The sequence below is a fragment of the Musa acuminata genome, chromosome BXJ1-3 (assembly GCF_036884655.1).
Source record: "Musa acuminata AAA Group cultivar baxijiao chromosome BXJ1-3, Cavendish_Baxijiao_AAA, whole genome shotgun sequence".
Classification (NCBI taxonomy): domain Eukaryota; kingdom Viridiplantae; phylum Streptophyta; class Magnoliopsida; order Zingiberales; family Musaceae; genus Musa; species Musa acuminata.
Genome location: NC_088329.1, coordinates 35,994,860 through 36,010,068, shown reverse-complemented (window position 1 = coordinate 36,010,068; position 15,209 = coordinate 35,994,860). Strand labels below are relative to the sequence as shown.

At 39.1% G+C, this 15,209-nt stretch overlaps 2 protein-coding genes across 2 annotated transcripts; both read left to right on the top strand.

Annotated features, from left to right (window-relative positions):
- Positions 1 to 3,715: 3,715 nt before the first annotated feature.
- On the top strand, positions 3,716 to 8,656 carry LOC103979646 (cysteine proteinase inhibitor 12). The gene is made up of 4 exons (XM_009395812.3): positions 3,716 to 3,940; positions 4,397 to 4,616; positions 8,057 to 8,202; positions 8,328 to 8,656. The coding sequence occupies exons 1-4, from the start codon at positions 3,743 to 3,745 to the stop codon at positions 8,478 to 8,480; spliced, it is 717 nt and encodes a 238-aa protein (XP_009394087.3). The 5' UTR covers positions 3,716 to 3,742; the 3' UTR covers positions 8,481 to 8,656.
- A 1,780-nt stretch (positions 8,657 to 10,436) lies between these two features.
- LOC103979461 (tubulin beta chain) lies at positions 10,437 to 13,388 on the top strand. The gene is made up of 4 exons (XM_009395621.3): positions 10,437 to 10,551; positions 10,954 to 11,354; positions 11,455 to 11,724; positions 12,504 to 13,388. The coding sequence occupies exons 2-4, from the start codon at positions 10,961 to 10,963 to the stop codon at positions 13,178 to 13,180; spliced, it is 1,341 nt and encodes a 446-aa protein (XP_009393896.2). The 5' UTR covers positions 10,437 to 10,551; positions 10,954 to 10,960; the 3' UTR covers positions 13,181 to 13,388.
- The last annotated feature ends 1,821 nt before the right edge of the window (positions 13,389 to 15,209 follow it).

Here is a 15,209-nt window from a genome sequence, read left to right as displayed (position 1 = left end):
TATTTAAGTTTGTAAGAATGATATTTTTCTCGGATAATATATTATTCATTAACGATAAGATTGGTAATCAAAGTAAAAGTATCATGTTGAAGACAACTCAATGGTCATCATGATCAATTGATGGGGAAGTCACTATATCCCAAGTGAGTCATATACATGACCCAAGCTTTTTGTATAAAAATGAATAAAGTGATGATATAATTGAAACTGAATTGGTTAAGTAATAAATATTAGATGAAGTTGAATTAGATATTGATCTAATATATGTAGCCTATGGTGTTGTTGGTAAAGTTGTCTATCTTCGTAAGGATATATATGACAAACATGTTGAAGAGTCAAGAACGACGAAGGGAGTGAGTATTAGCCTTAAGAGAGATGATGATTTGATATTAAAGGATTTTGTTTACTATGTCGAAGATGAAGAATTTTTAACCAATAATATATATTTATTCATTACATAAACAATATATTATTTATGATATTTTCATAAACTTAACTGTTGCTGTATAGAGGAACAAGATTTGATCGGAGACTAATGTTTGCATTCCTAAGTATTGGCATTTCATAATGGGGAGAAATTTAAACAAGCTCTAAAAGAATATATGATTTACAGAGGTTTTGATATGAAGTATATTATCAAAAGAAGTTATAAGATAAAAAAGATTTGGTGTGTAGTTAAAGAGTGTAGATGGATGATATGCACGAGTGGGAATTGAAAGTTTTTTAATAATAAAGTTTGCAATGAATATTAGTATAATTTGTCTAGAATATTAGTAGAGATTGATATATATCAAACATCAATGCATAGTATATCAAGATTACAGGCTGAAAATGATTATTATATATATCTAGAAAAGATTTGGTATTGTGTTTTTTTTTTATAAAAAGACATATATAATTCGGGAGATAATATGTAATCAAGTTCGAAGTGATTTTGTAGAGTCATTTATAGATTTAATTTCATTTTTAAATCTGAAAATCACTTTTGACGAATTTTTTGAGTTTTTGGTGGATGTATTAGAATTTTTGGGAATAATATAAAACTTGTCTTTGATTTAGAAGTAGCACACTTATTAGATAAGTATTATGTTGATTTATTGGTAGCTACAAGAGTTGATGGTGTAAATTAATCATTCCCATTTGCATTGCAGCTTTAAAATTGAAAATTTGAGTTTATTGGGAGTGATTCCTATTTGAATTCTGAAGCTGTATTAGGATACTTGAATCTGTGGATATCATTAGTGATCATAATCTAGATATTTTTTTGAATATAAACATCTTTCCTAAAGTTTATTATGGATGCTATATAATCGAGAAGCATTAAAATTGTTTTGGATTAAGCTACAAATATGAATTTATCCATAATCATATTAATGAAAGGTTTTTTTTGTTATTGCTAAAACAATAAATTTAGATTATGGTATAAACAAAAAAATAAAAATAAACTTGACAATTTCATGAGACTTATTGCCATATTGAATATCACATTGTACTTTTAGAGTATCTTAAATCAATAGTAGTGCATAAAAAACTTATTTCTTGAAGTCAAACACCATAAAGTGTCAATCGACATCCCTATTTGTTGATAATATTTTTTGTATTATTATAAGATATGCAAATTAGTTAAACTTGATGGAGAATCATATATATATATATATATATATATATATATATATATATATATATATATATATATATATATATATATATATATATATATATATTAAGTAAGATATAACAAAAGGAGATGATCCAAAATCTAGTATGTATGATAACAGTGCAAAGAAATATTGCATTGGAATAAGTAGCTTTTAGGATGACATAATAAGTGTTGATGATATCTCTATACATGAAGATTACCTAATCCAATAATATTTGGAACAAGGCATAGGAAAGGTAGAGGAGAAATGGAGATATTATTAATTTAATGACATGTTTCATGTCATGTTTAACTACTCACCCACTAATAATATCAAAATGATTATCTCATCCAATATAAAAACATCAAACATACGGAACCAATGTTAAGAACAGATGCAAATTAAATTCTGATTACATGTAATCAATCATAACTCTAAAAATAGTTAGTGTTTTGGCCAACATGATAAAACAATATAAAACATATTGGAAAATATTATTTATGAAGCAAACTAACTATAAACTTAAAAATTTAGTATCACTTGTAATGTTTTTCAATAACATTATAATATTTTTAATATCTCAATAAAAATATTATAATGTTATTAAAATATACCGAGGCATATAAAATTAAAATGTATAAAACATTTGATATATCATACCGGAATCAAAATAGGTATTTATAATAGTTTACTAATAACATCAATCAATTGGTGATAAAAAAAATTAACTTGATATAATATTTTGATCACTACACAAAAAAAATTATAGAATATATTTGATAATATTGTAAATCATCGGGATGGAGTCGTAATCTCAACAAAACCAATTATACTCTTTAATAGGTTAATAACAATATTATGATAATTATAGTGCTTAATAGTTCATGAACAATGTTATGCAAATTAAGATTTATAATTAAATTGAAAGACGATAGTGCTACGCAAAACTAGGGCAAAAAGAATTAAATGAGGAGATAATAATAGTATGTAAAATTATACAAATATAAGGTCGTAAAAAAAGATTGAACAAAAATATAGTAAAAATTAAATAGAGAGACAAATATTTGTCAGTGATACAATTGAATAATTTGAAAAAAAAATACAAACGACTGATAAGAGAAGAGACAATCGATGAGTCTCCTGTAGTCAATAGAAGAGAAAAATTAAATCATCACAAGAGAGTATATAAGCCTATTTCGAGGGAAGTGAGAGCCTATGTGACTATGTTTATAATAAGAACAAAATTGATAGAAGCTAAAAAAAAAAAAAAAGAGACGAAAGAAGACATGAACTCAATCGGATTAGTATACTACTCATGGCTTGGAAATCAACTTAAACTAAACACGATCGAACGATTGGACTGAACCCAATCGGATTTCTAATGACAATCGATAAATCTCATATTGAAAAGAATATCAAGTCTCAAAATCATTCCTCTCATCAAATCATTCCACTCGAGCTCAATCCTCACCACTTCACCGTATGGGTTACCATCATTCGGGTCAACATTTTGACTCGAGCCCGCTATAAGCCGCGTAAATTGGGACAGGAACAATGTAGAGGGTGCCGCTCACGTGTCTTGGGCGACACTTTTCCACGCATCACCAACGTCACGCGGGTGGTGCGCCTCGCAGATACGTAGTGGGCCCCGTTGGAGAATCGTGGTGGGTCTTCCCGCAGCAAAGGCTGGTAAGTCTGGTGAGTGGGTCGAAGAAGTACATTTTTATCTCGTCTTTGCTACGCAATTCGTTCTGAAGATTTTCTTCGAGGCGAAGAAACCCACCGAAAAGGTAAATAAAAAGGGCCAAATTCTATACCCACACCCAGGAATGTACACTGAGATAAACGCTCCGCGGTCCCACAGAAGTGGACGTTTGTGGCCAGTTCATGCGCGAGTAGGAGATCGCGTAAACGCACTCGAGTAGCAAAATATTAATCAGTTAAGAAATATTCCTCAACTGGAAGCTTAAATCGGAAGCGAAGTCCAACCAACGGCCAGATCTGTTCCACGCGTCCTACACATGTCAAGCGGAGAGAGTGCCTTACGCGTTCTATTAAAGAAGAAAGAGAAGAAAAGAACCGATAAGTACTGCGACGGAGCGATGGGTTCCTCCTGCACTCGCTCTTCTCGCTGTCTTCTCCCCCACTTCGTGATCGGCTTCTCATTGTGCTCTTCGTTGCTCTTCTCGATCGCGATGGCGGCCATGGTCGGAGGGTTGAAGGAATCGGAGGGTAGCCAGAACAGCGCCGAGATCGAGGAGCTCGCCCGCTTCGCCGTTGACGAACACAACAAAAAGGAGGTCTTGCGTTGCTCTGGTTCCTCCATTTCTTCGAATTTCGTCCTTTTCTTTGAATTTGATTTTTATATTATTTTCTTTGGGTGTTCTTTTGACGACAACTTCTTTGCTGAGTTCGATCCTTTCTCCCGAAATCTACCGATCTGAATTCTGATCTCTGTATCTTGCGATCCTTTCTGTTTAGGGTTTCGACTTATCTTTACGTTTTTTTGGTTGGATATATTGTAATACAAGAAGTTGGTTTTGCTTGATGTGACCTCTTATCGTATCTGTGTTGTTTTTTGGGTTAATCGTTGAACCCTGTGATATTCTGCGATAAATTTGGGCGTAACACTTGTTCTTTGTAATCGACTTAACTTGTCTCGATCGAATGACACATGAATAAAAGATAATGATCTCGTTTCGGTTCTTCTGGCGTATTGTATCACTTGTGTTGTCACTGTAACTTTCCGTTTGCAGAATGCACTTCTGGAGTTTGCTCGCGTGGTGAAGGCCAAGGAGCAGGTTGTCACTGGAACCCTTCATCACTTGACAGTGGAGGCAATTGACGCAGGGAAAAAGAAGCTCTATGAGGCCAAAGTGTGGGTCAAGCCATGGCTCCACTTTAAAGAGCTTCAGGACTTCAAGCATGTGGCAGATTCTGGATCTCTCACGGCTGCTGACCTCGGTGCCAAACGAGGTAATGCGGTCTCGCAAACCCATTGATTGTCTATAGTTATCTAACTTGTCTTAACATACTCGGAGCTGTGAATATAGTACCCAATTATCTATCTTGATACGGTTCCTCGTGTAAATCCCCAATGAACAAGAAGTTGTCTATCTTGTGTTGGCTTATTCGGTGACGAGCTCACAAACCCATTCTTTGTTCTTTTCAGATGGCCCGGGCTTCAATACTTTTTGTTATCTGTAGTCATCTATGTTGTTATGGTTGTGATGTTGATGTTGGTTCCAAGACTTTTTTGACATTGGCACTTGTCCATGGGTGCTCTGAATTTCTGTTTTGCTTTTATTTTGTGTGTGCTTTCTTTCGTTTTAATCTTCACCAAAAAGTTTTGCCATGTATACATTGTATACAATGACATCTGATTCTCAGCAATTTTTTTGTTTATGTCCTATTGGTCTTAGTCAAAGTGCTTGTTGTTCTTGGATGGAAGTTCTGGTTCCTAACCATTATTCCAAGAATCTTATCACATTCTTCTTTTTCCCTTTGTGCTTCTTGGAGAAAACACAGATTACAGGGGAAATTGCATAAGCTAACAACTATTCAGCTTCCTTGATCCTTTGTTAATTAGTCAAATGGGCCTTCACCCTTTGGCTCTCTTGTGGGCTGTTATGAAGTAGCAAATATGACTACATAAGGAAAGAAAACTAGAGATCACAGATAAATTTGCATAGTATCACACGTATGGGCAAAGTTGGACACAATGTGCTATATCAAATGATGGAGAGCACCCTAGAAACCTATGGTAAAGGAGTCAAGCTTGAATGAGCAGTCTCTTCCCTTATTTGTATTTCACTTGGTCGAACCAAGAGAACCATTTTTCTTTTGCTCAGATTGAGTTTGACATTAGCTCAACGACCAACCGTCGGGCTTTGTTTGACCAAACCTAAGCAGTTCGAGGTTGGATTGATACAAGCTAACGATTGGTGACATTGAGAAGATGTTCAGAGTGGATGATGCAGTGTTGTGGGGAGGCAAGGGGAGGCATCATGCAAGAGACAAAATGACTGATGTATGATGTGGTTGGTTGCCTCGCTGGCATCCTCAATAACCTCAAGGAGGAACAGGAGTTTGATGAGTTAGACGGTGGTGAGGTGGGTGGCAGCAGTGGGGCTGGTGTTGATGATCACAATGGTGGTTTTTGGAGATGGCACGAGAGCTAAAGAGATGGACAAAATGGGGCTTGTGTGGTTGCGTGAAGCTGAGGTGGGTTCGAGAGTCTAGCGGTTTTTAAATCCCAACATATTAAATAGGATTGGTCTTCTAACAAGCCAGAGACAAATGAATTGGTGTTAGTTTGTGATGTGCTAATCAATAATTTGAACAAGGACCAGGCTATTCGGCTCTGACTCATGCTTCACAAACTAGGCTAAGCTTGAGTTGTACCTTGAGCTATTCTTACAATTCAGACTACTGACAAAATATGAATATGAAAGCAGTAAGATTGTCAAAATTCAATGCAAGGATTTTAGAATTTGATCTGGTCCAATAAAGCACTAGTTTTTTTATTTATTTTTAATTTATTTTCTTCTGAAGTTATTGGTGGTGTCTTGTACCATATTGCAGGTCAAATTTATGTCAGCCTAAGAGGGACAACCTTTTGCTGAGTGAACCAAGTTAAGGGAATGCATCAAATTAGTTTGGCAGACTTGGCAAACATATTAGTTGGATCTCATGTATCACTGGTCTTCTTCACAACAAAGTCACCCCGAGTGTCTACGTGTCAGGCGAAGCAGCATTGTTCCCAAATGTGCTCCGTTCCCATAGGAAATCTGATATTTTGACTAGTGAATGTCACTCTAATTGTAGATTATGGTCACCTCTTGTCTTGATCCTGTCTTACCAATCAAGCCTCTTTTTGGATAGCTTACTGCCTTTGGTCACGACCATAATCTGATTTAGTAGCAGACAAAGTGATTATAGGCTCCAAGGTAGCTTTCCAATTAACAGCATATCAAACAAGAATTATGATTAATCCATGACCTCCCAACTGAATATTATTATGACAATATAACCAAAAGCCTCGTTGCTTCAGTCACCAACCAGGCCACATGTAACTTGATATTTGTTATTAAGGGCCTTTAAGCCTCACCTAATAGTTATAACTTCAGTAGGCACTTAAATGTTATAAGTAAACTTCTAAAGTCTGCCCATCGTTTCTGAACAAGGTTAGCCTGTCATGGTCTGAAGTTTGTTTATGTGTTGGCTTATTGCTGGAAATCAGTCAAACTGTCAAATTTGATTAAGACAAGTTGGAGTCGATTAATTCTGTGATTATTCCCATAAAAATATCCATGACATATGAAATATGAAAATTTTGAGTTGCTTGTCATATTAGTACCAAATACATGCCAACTATGGTATTAGTAGAATATTTCATGCGTATACACCAGTTGTTTCCTCGATAGAATTTTATTTTAAATAATGGTTAAACTAATAGGATAATTATAGAATACCTGAGAATATGTTGTGGATACATTTTAGGCTAACTATATTTTCTTTATTTTTTTACTACATATAAGATGGATATGTGATTGGATATATTAATTACGTGTTATTTTTAGTGTTAAAGATCAAATTATGAATGATGAAATTAAACTCAAGAGGTTACTTTACATCATAAGTTCTTGCTATCTTCTTTATACTGAACTGCTATGTTATTAGAGGTATATAATCAAACGCCATTAAGCATATCAGACATTGTCACATATAATGCTATATATTAAAATATCTTGATGGCTGTATTTGTAAGATATTATATCCTGTTTTTTCAAGATATGATATATTGGTATATTTGTGTTGTATCATTTCTCAATCTCATGTCAATAATCAATATCCATATTCTATGGCCCATGACCTACTCCCTCGCCATGTGTGTTTGGTCTTTAAAATCTTTTAGTAGATATCTTAAGATTTTCTCTTACATGACATATAATTGAAATAATGTTACATCCTTTTATTTTGAATTGTGAATTTTTTGTGTTTTATCACTTTTAAGTTTTTTTTTATCTTGCTTCTTTTTTATCTGATAGCACTTGATTTTTCTTTTTTCATTTGATATTGGCATGTATAATGCTTGAACTCTGATGGTGTCTATCACTGCTTTCCTGTGAAATGAGATGAAACTATGTTTACAATGGCAAGGCTGTTATGAGATAGTTGAGCTATATGTAATTCTCAATAACTACTTTGAAAAATACTAAGACTTGGAAAACTGAAGAATTTATTGGTTTAGGTTTGTAAGTGTTGTTCTTCCTTCTCTGGAATGTCTGTCTGTTTAGGAGCTTAGATAAATCTGAACACTTGTGTTATCTAACACAATCAAAAGATGAAGCATCTCTGTCAAGCCTTGTAAGATTGGCTCTGCATTAATCATAATGAGCCTCATTATATACCAGGTGAGCATGGACCTGGCTGGCGTACTGTTCCTGCACATGATCCTGTGGTCAAAGATGCAGCACATCATGCTGTGCAGACCATTCAACAGAGGTCCAACTCATTGGCCCCCTATGAACTTGTGGAGGTCCTTCTTGCAAGGGCAGAGGTCTGGCCTTCTTGCCCTTTTATTTATTTTGTTCTAGTATGGTTTCCGAGCAGATAATCTTTTCATCTTCCAACGTTCAAGTGCTTGAGATCAGTGGGTTTATCACGGCTCCTTTCAATTCTCAGGTGGTTGAGGACATTGCGAAATTTGACATGCTTATCAAAGTAAAGAGAGGAACCAAGGAGGAGAAACTCAAGGTTGAAGTGCACAAGAATCTGGAAGGCACTTTTCACTTGAATCAGATGCAGCAGGAGCATTCGGAGTCTGCAAGTCAGTAAACATAGTGCTCGATACTACTGATATAAACAGCGGTATCTAAACCCAGCAAATGACATCTATATCTGTGTTTTTGCAAAGCATGTTTTCTAATGAATTGCCTGTAAGTTTGAATGCTTCTGCTGCTTGGTGAATATGTACTAAGAGAGTATCTTGAAAACATATTTCCTGTTTGCAACTTGCTGTGGCATTACCTTCCCTCAAAAATCCAATGTTCAATATTTGGAAAGAACCGTCTATTCTCCCTATTTGCTGCTTTAGATCAAGAAACCATATTCCCATTGATCAGTGTCTAGACAGCAGATTTGCAGTACAATATGATTCTAATTTTTATTGGAATAAGCATCCTCCCTTGCAATGGTGTTATGGCAGTTGACAATAATGATGGCTGGATAAGCTGTTTCATGGTGGTCTGATTAGAGAAGAAACATCAAATTTAGCTGTGATGCCATCTTCAATCCTGTGATGCGTCTTAGTTTAATCTATTTGGGTTGGTTTGCCGACAGTCCAACCTTCAGATGCATATGCACCAGATAAGATCTGGGAGTTGGTATTGCTTCTTAAATGTCGATATATTAGTCCTCAAGTGGTGCAGCATTAGGACACTCAGAGTTTTGCTGGTGTTCATGATGACGTTCTATTATAAGGAAACCTAATGGATGAGCTTCTGCAAACTTGGACATGAACATGCTGGACTGCATATCACCACAAATTCATGGATATGGTTGAATCCTGGAGTAAGCAAAGATCCGCGTGTGATCCAACAGTCAGCTCACGAAGAACATGCAGTAGAAACCCAGAGCTGACAGAGCCGACAAGAGTACCTCCATGGAGGACCAAAATGTCCGTCGGGTTCCTTTCAGTTCTGCAAAAGTAGTAAGCATTTGATTTGGTGGTGTTGGCATTGGATTCTGTGGGTCAATCTAGCAGCTGCAATCAAGTTGTCACAGACAAAAGTTGGAGCTAAAAGCAGAAAGGATAAGCTAGAAACAAAGAACTTGATTGCAAACACTCGACCACTGAGCAAGGAACATAAGGTGGATCGATGGAAGATGTAGTAGGTAGAAGACATACAGATACAGATTTGTCTGGAGCAGGACAAGTTACGTATTAGCATCCAGCAGCACAAGGAATATGCTTCCATGGATTCTCCAGAGAGCTTCCAATAATTGGAAGGAAACATAATCGTCAGTCTGAGAAGGAAGACAATGGTTTTGTTTTAGGTTAATAATTTAATTTGGATTAATTACATATTATCTTCTATGTTTAGATTTTATTAGCATCATGATTTTTTATATTTAAAAAAATTATATTAAAAATTTTATAACTCTGAAAGTAAAATAAATAACTTAATTTATTCTAATATTGTCGGTTATATTTACATAAAACAGATATCAGGTATTGGATCGGTACGAAAGTGATTGACAAAAATATAATTTTAATATATCTTTCTCTCGTGAGGTATTAAAATTATTTTTTTATGAATGAAATCGTTAGAAATAAAAAGAATATTAAAATTATATTATTATTATTATTTTTATATCGATCCAATACGTGATGTAACGTACTATGTTTTCTGTCAATGTGACTGATGATGATGTTAGAACAAATAAAATTATTTATTTTATTTTTAAGATTATAAGAATCTTAATATAAATTTTTTAACCGCGTTAAATCTCAGATCCAACGGCTCCCGATGAAGATCAAATTCCAGCCGTCTGATAGGGATCGCTCTCGGACAACGTTGCGGTGGAACCGCTGCACAACGGAGGACAGATTTGTGATTTCGTTGGATATCTTCGGGACGATGTCGTCATTTACCTTTATGGTTTTTGAAAGCAAAAGCTTCGGCCCCAACCGTCGAGACCTCGACGCCCGCAGCCGTCCGATCAATCTATCGGACGACATCCGAGAGACGATAAAGAAAAGGAGGGAAAGAGTTTTGGCCGTCCGATTCCCTCCCATAATCTCTATAAACCTCGCTTAGGGCTCCGCCTCCCGATGCGCCCTCACGTCTCTCTCGCTCTCTCACTCTCGTTGCCTCCGAGGACAACAGTATCTCCGTCCTCGCCGGTAAGCCCTCTGTTATACGCGAATTCTTCGTGTCTTCGAGGTTCTTTTGTGGATCCGGAAGTATCCTTTTCTGATCTTGATAAGATGCTTTAGTTGCCCTCGCGGTTTCTTCGGAGTCGATTTCGGTTCGTGTTCTCATTTTCCGGATTTTACTCTCATTTTGTCGAAATTATTTTTTCTTTTACTAATTATAGATGGAAACCATAGGATTTTTATGATGATGTGCGATATTGGATGGTACTGATTTGTGTATAGATGTGTTCTAAATTTGATCTGTTCTTGTTGGTTTTTGAGATATCTGCTAAGGTCTATTATCTTATGCTTTAATTGAATATCTTCAGGAGATGTTATCGAGATTGATGTCATTTCGGTCCTAATTTTGCTTCCCTGTCGTCAATATAGGTGAAAAATGAGAGAAATCCTTCACATCCAGGGTGGCCAATGCGGCAATCAGATCGGATCCAAGTTCTGGGAAGTGGTGTGTGATGAGCACGGGATCGATCCAACCGGGCGGTACACTGGGACGTCGGATCTCCAACTCGAGCGCGTCAACGTGTACTACAATGAAGCCTCTTGTGGGAGGTACGTCCCCAGGGCGGTGCTGATGGATCTGGAACCTGGTACCATGGACAGCGTCCGAACCGGGCCATATGGTCGGATCTTTCGTCCCGATAACTTCGTCTTTGGTCAGTCTGGTGCTGGAAACAACTGGGCTAAGGGTCACTATACCGAGGGAGCTGAGCTCATCGACTCGGTTCTCGATGTGGTGAGGAAGGAAGCCGAGAACTGCGACTGCCTTCAGGGTATAACTTGCTTCCTTTCTATCTGTCGCTTTAATTCCTTCGTATTCCAGGCTATACATATTACTTTCCTCATTGATTCGTATGTAATTATTTTGCTCAGGCTTTCAAGTGTGCCACTCTCTTGGAGGAGGAACTGGTTCCGGAATGGGAACGCTTTTGATATCTAAGATCAGGGAGGAGTACCCTGATCGGATGATGCTTACCTTCTCCGTCTTCCCTTCGCCCAAGGTTTCAGACACTGTCGTTGAACCCTACAATGCAACCTTATCTGTCCACCAGTTGGTGGAGAATGCAGATGAATGTATGGTGCTGGACAATGAGGCTCTTTATGATATCTGCTTCCGCACGCTCAAGCTAACTACTCCCAGCTGTAAGTCATTCCCTTTACTGATCCATATTCTTGTTCGAGAATTTTGGATTAAAATGATCCAAAATATTTCTTGGTGTTATCCCACGATTTCAATTGGTTGGATTAAAATGATCATGCAACTTTGCTGCTTGGAAATTAATCACTTTTGAACATTTTGCCAATTCACTCGCTCAGAATTGGAGTAATCAATGAAATTAAACTCAGATTTTTTCTGTAGGTTCCAAGAGATAACTAGATTCATTTATTGAGACATTTCAGACATCAAACCTGTTGGGACCTTTTTCTCTAGAATTGATGGTCGAGTCATAACGTTTATTGCATCAGATCTTCTTGGCTATGTGAGACTGGATGAAAGTAGTCCTGTTTGCTAGGTGATTTTGGAGAAATGTAAACCTTTATGCAGCCAGGCACATGAATTGTTCTTGTTGATGTCTGCCTTGATATGACATCCTTCGCTTGCTATTAGTTGATCTTGGCATGAGCTTTGCAGTTTATACTACTAAAGTTTGCTTGGATCTTACTTAGAAGACGCTTAAATTACTATTCTTTGATAATATAACCTTACAACATTATCACTATTTTTACCTTTCCAAGCTCTTTTGACGTTGTAGAATTAATTTTACTTTGTCGTACTTTTCCATGTTTTTATGTATCTGCCAAATATTTGTCGAGTAAACAAAAGCTTTGATGTTTCTTATCTGTGTTTTGTATTATATATTCTCTGTTTTTTGTCTGGCTAAACTGAAACTTGGAAGATTAATATTTGGTTGTCTTATCAGTCGGAGATTTGAACCAGCTGATATCTGCAACCATGAGTGGTGTCACATGCTGTCTCCGATTCCCTGGGCAACTGAACTCGGACCTGAGAAAGTTGGCCGTGAATCTGATCCCCTTCCCTCGCCTCCACTTCTTTATGGTCGGTTTTGCGCCGTTGACCTCCCGTGGATCACAGCAGTACCGTGCCCTGACCGTCCCTGAGCTCACCCAGCAGATGTGGGATGCTAAGAACATGATGTGCGCCGCTGATCCTCGCCATGGTCGCTACCTCACTGCTTCTGCCATGTTCAGAGGCAAGATGAGCACCAAAGAAGTCGATGAGCAGATGATGAATGTCCAGAACAAGAACTCGTCCTACTTTGTAGAATGGATTCCCAACAATGTGAAGTCCAGTGTCTGTGACATACCACCGAGGGGCCTCTCCATGGCATCTACCTTCGTCGGCAACTCGACATCAATCCAAGAGATGTTCAGGAGGGTGAGCGAGCAGTTCACTGCAATGTTTAGGAGGAAGGCTTTCTTGCACTGGTACACCGGGGAGGGCATGGACGAGATGGAGTTCACCGAGGCCGAGAGCAACATGAATGATCTCGTCTCGGAGTACCAGCAGTATCAGGACGCCACTGCTGACGAGGAAGGAGAATACGAGGATGAGGAACAACTGGCCCAGGATACGTGAGACGCAGGCCTATCAAGTCGCCCTCTTCTGGATGCATTCCTCTGCCATCTCCAACTATAGTAGCTAATCCTGAAGCTGTTGCTATGATGACAAATCCTAGTAGTCAATCTGTCTGTAGCTTTTGTTACGATGATAAGTCGGGGTAATGTTCATTTTCACTGTTCATGTGATATTTCGGTACAGCATGCTATCAAGTTAATGTTCTATACCAAGACTCCAAAAGAACAATGGGTGGTGGCTCTCACATCTGCAATAAAGCCGATGCTGCATATCAACTTCCAACATGTCTTTTGACAGGAGATGTAGTAACCACTTTAGTACAAGGAATTTAAAGACTTCCATCATCCAGCAAATCTTCATCTTGTAAATCTGCAGGTTTCCCTCTCACCCTATGTATGATAAGAGTTTAAGATGATTAAGCATATTTTGGATCACACCACATCACACCCCTACCATGGAAGCTTGAGATAGTACCGTTCCGCACATAGCGGACGGTGGTCGTACGAAGGTACGATCTCATCATTCGGGGGATCGATTGTCACGTCAAATCTGCGGACGACCGATCCTCGGGCAACAGTATAAAAGCCCTCAATTGGTACTTGGCCAGGGGACGGAAAAAAAAAGAAAAAAGACCACTGACTTAATCTATGAGGGGCCCAAGTCGGGAATCTCCCAACCAGGGCCTGTGTGCAGGAACGTGGACACCTCCGGAGACGCGGCCATCCCGACCCCTAATCCAGCTCGACCTCGACGTTTCTTCCAACCGACCGAGAGACTCACCCACGAGCGCCGGGAATTCCGGACATCATTCTATGGACAAAGCCGTGCTAACTCCTTGGCCACGATGCGTGAGTTTACCAATATTTTTGGCGCTAGAAGGAGGGCAGTAGAGCTGCTTTGCCAGCACCGGATGGAGCGCCCTTCAAGAGAACTCTTGAGCTACCGACCCATTGGACCAGATCCGACTCTCGGTCTTGAGGGTCGCCCACCACGAGGCATCGGGAGCACCTGGCTCCCCCTCTGGAAGGTTGGCCATGCTCAAGGCCTGGAACGGCTCACCTTCGGAATGAGGCCGGATGCGGCACAAGTCCCGCATTGACTTCGGGCAGGTTGACGATTTCCCCGAGGGGTCATCACCAGACGATTTGACGCCCCCTTTCCCTCTCGCGCCCATCGAGCCCTCACCTTGGGGAGCAACCCCAGCCTCGGGTAACCCCCGGGCTGCCCTCTCGCGAGTCGCTAAGCTCTCGGACATCTTTTGAGTCCCCGTTTTCACCTTTTTCTTTGTTTCCAGCGATCCCGACTTCTTCCTTGGTGTACCCCTCTTCGAAGCATTCCAGAGGCCAGAACTCTCTGAATCCCGAGACGGTTGCGTGACGACCTTGGCACGAGGCATCCCTTTTAGCGCTTGGAGGTTCACCATCTCTGCAAACAAGGAGTTGGTTGGTCAGCCGATCCATAAGCAAAGTAAACATTCCAAAACGTAAAGATGACCATACCCCTAGGGGCTGGGCTTAGTTCCGCTTCGACCAGCCACTCCTCGGTCATTCCCCTAATTACCCGAGAGGATGACAAAATCTCCCTTAAACGATTCACATTCTCGGTTTCTCCGATAGAAAGAAATGAGGGAACATTATTGATGGTTCAAGAAGTCCATCTAACATTAAAACCCCACCGTCGGCTATGACTCACAAAAAAATAACGAGTTTTCCTCCCTGTTATTAGAGGGCACACTGCTGATCTTGAACCCACCGCGAGTGGTCAGGGAGTATCCTCCTCATCCTTTACATAGGCGAAAGCAAGCCAGGAAGAGCATTCGGGTTGGCTCGATTCCCGCCCCACGACACTCCCCGAGGAAAGCCACCATGTAGCGCCAAGAGTTAGGCGCCACTTGGGACGACAAAATCCCTCACCCGCGAAGGCACTCCTTGATGATGGGATTCAAAGGAAACCACAGTCCCGCTTCAAGGGCATATGTGGTTAGTCTGAACCCATCGGGAAATGGGTCGTAGGGACGCTGACCAAGCGA

What these genes read in the sequence shown, in the direction of transcription:
- LOC103979461 (XM_009395621.3), top strand. Translation starts at nt 10,961, where the DNA reads ATGAGAGAAATCCTTCACATCCAGGGTGGCCAATGCGGCAATCAGATC. An exon ending in GAACTGCGACTGCCTTCAGG is followed by an intron (nt 11,355 to 11,454) that starts GTATAACTTGCT and finishes TATTTTGCTCAG; the next exon opens with GCTTTCAAGTGTGCCACTCT. An exon ending in CAAGCTAACTACTCCCAGCT is followed by an intron (nt 11,725 to 12,503) that starts GTAAGTCATTCC and finishes TTGTCTTATCAG; the next exon opens with TCGGAGATTTGAACCAGCTG.
- LOC103979646 (XM_009395812.3), top strand. Translation starts at nt 3,743, where the DNA reads ATGGGTTCCTCCTGCACTCGCTCTTCTCGCTGTCTTCTCCCCCACTTC. An exon ending in TGACCTCGGTGCCAAACGAG is followed by an intron (nt 4,617 to 8,056) that starts GTAATGCGGTCT and finishes ATTATATACCAG; the next exon opens with GTGAGCATGGACCTGGCTGG. An exon ending in TCCTTCTTGCAAGGGCAGAG is followed by an intron (nt 8,203 to 8,327) that starts GTCTGGCCTTCT and finishes TTCAATTCTCAG; the next exon opens with GTGGTTGAGGACATTGCGAA.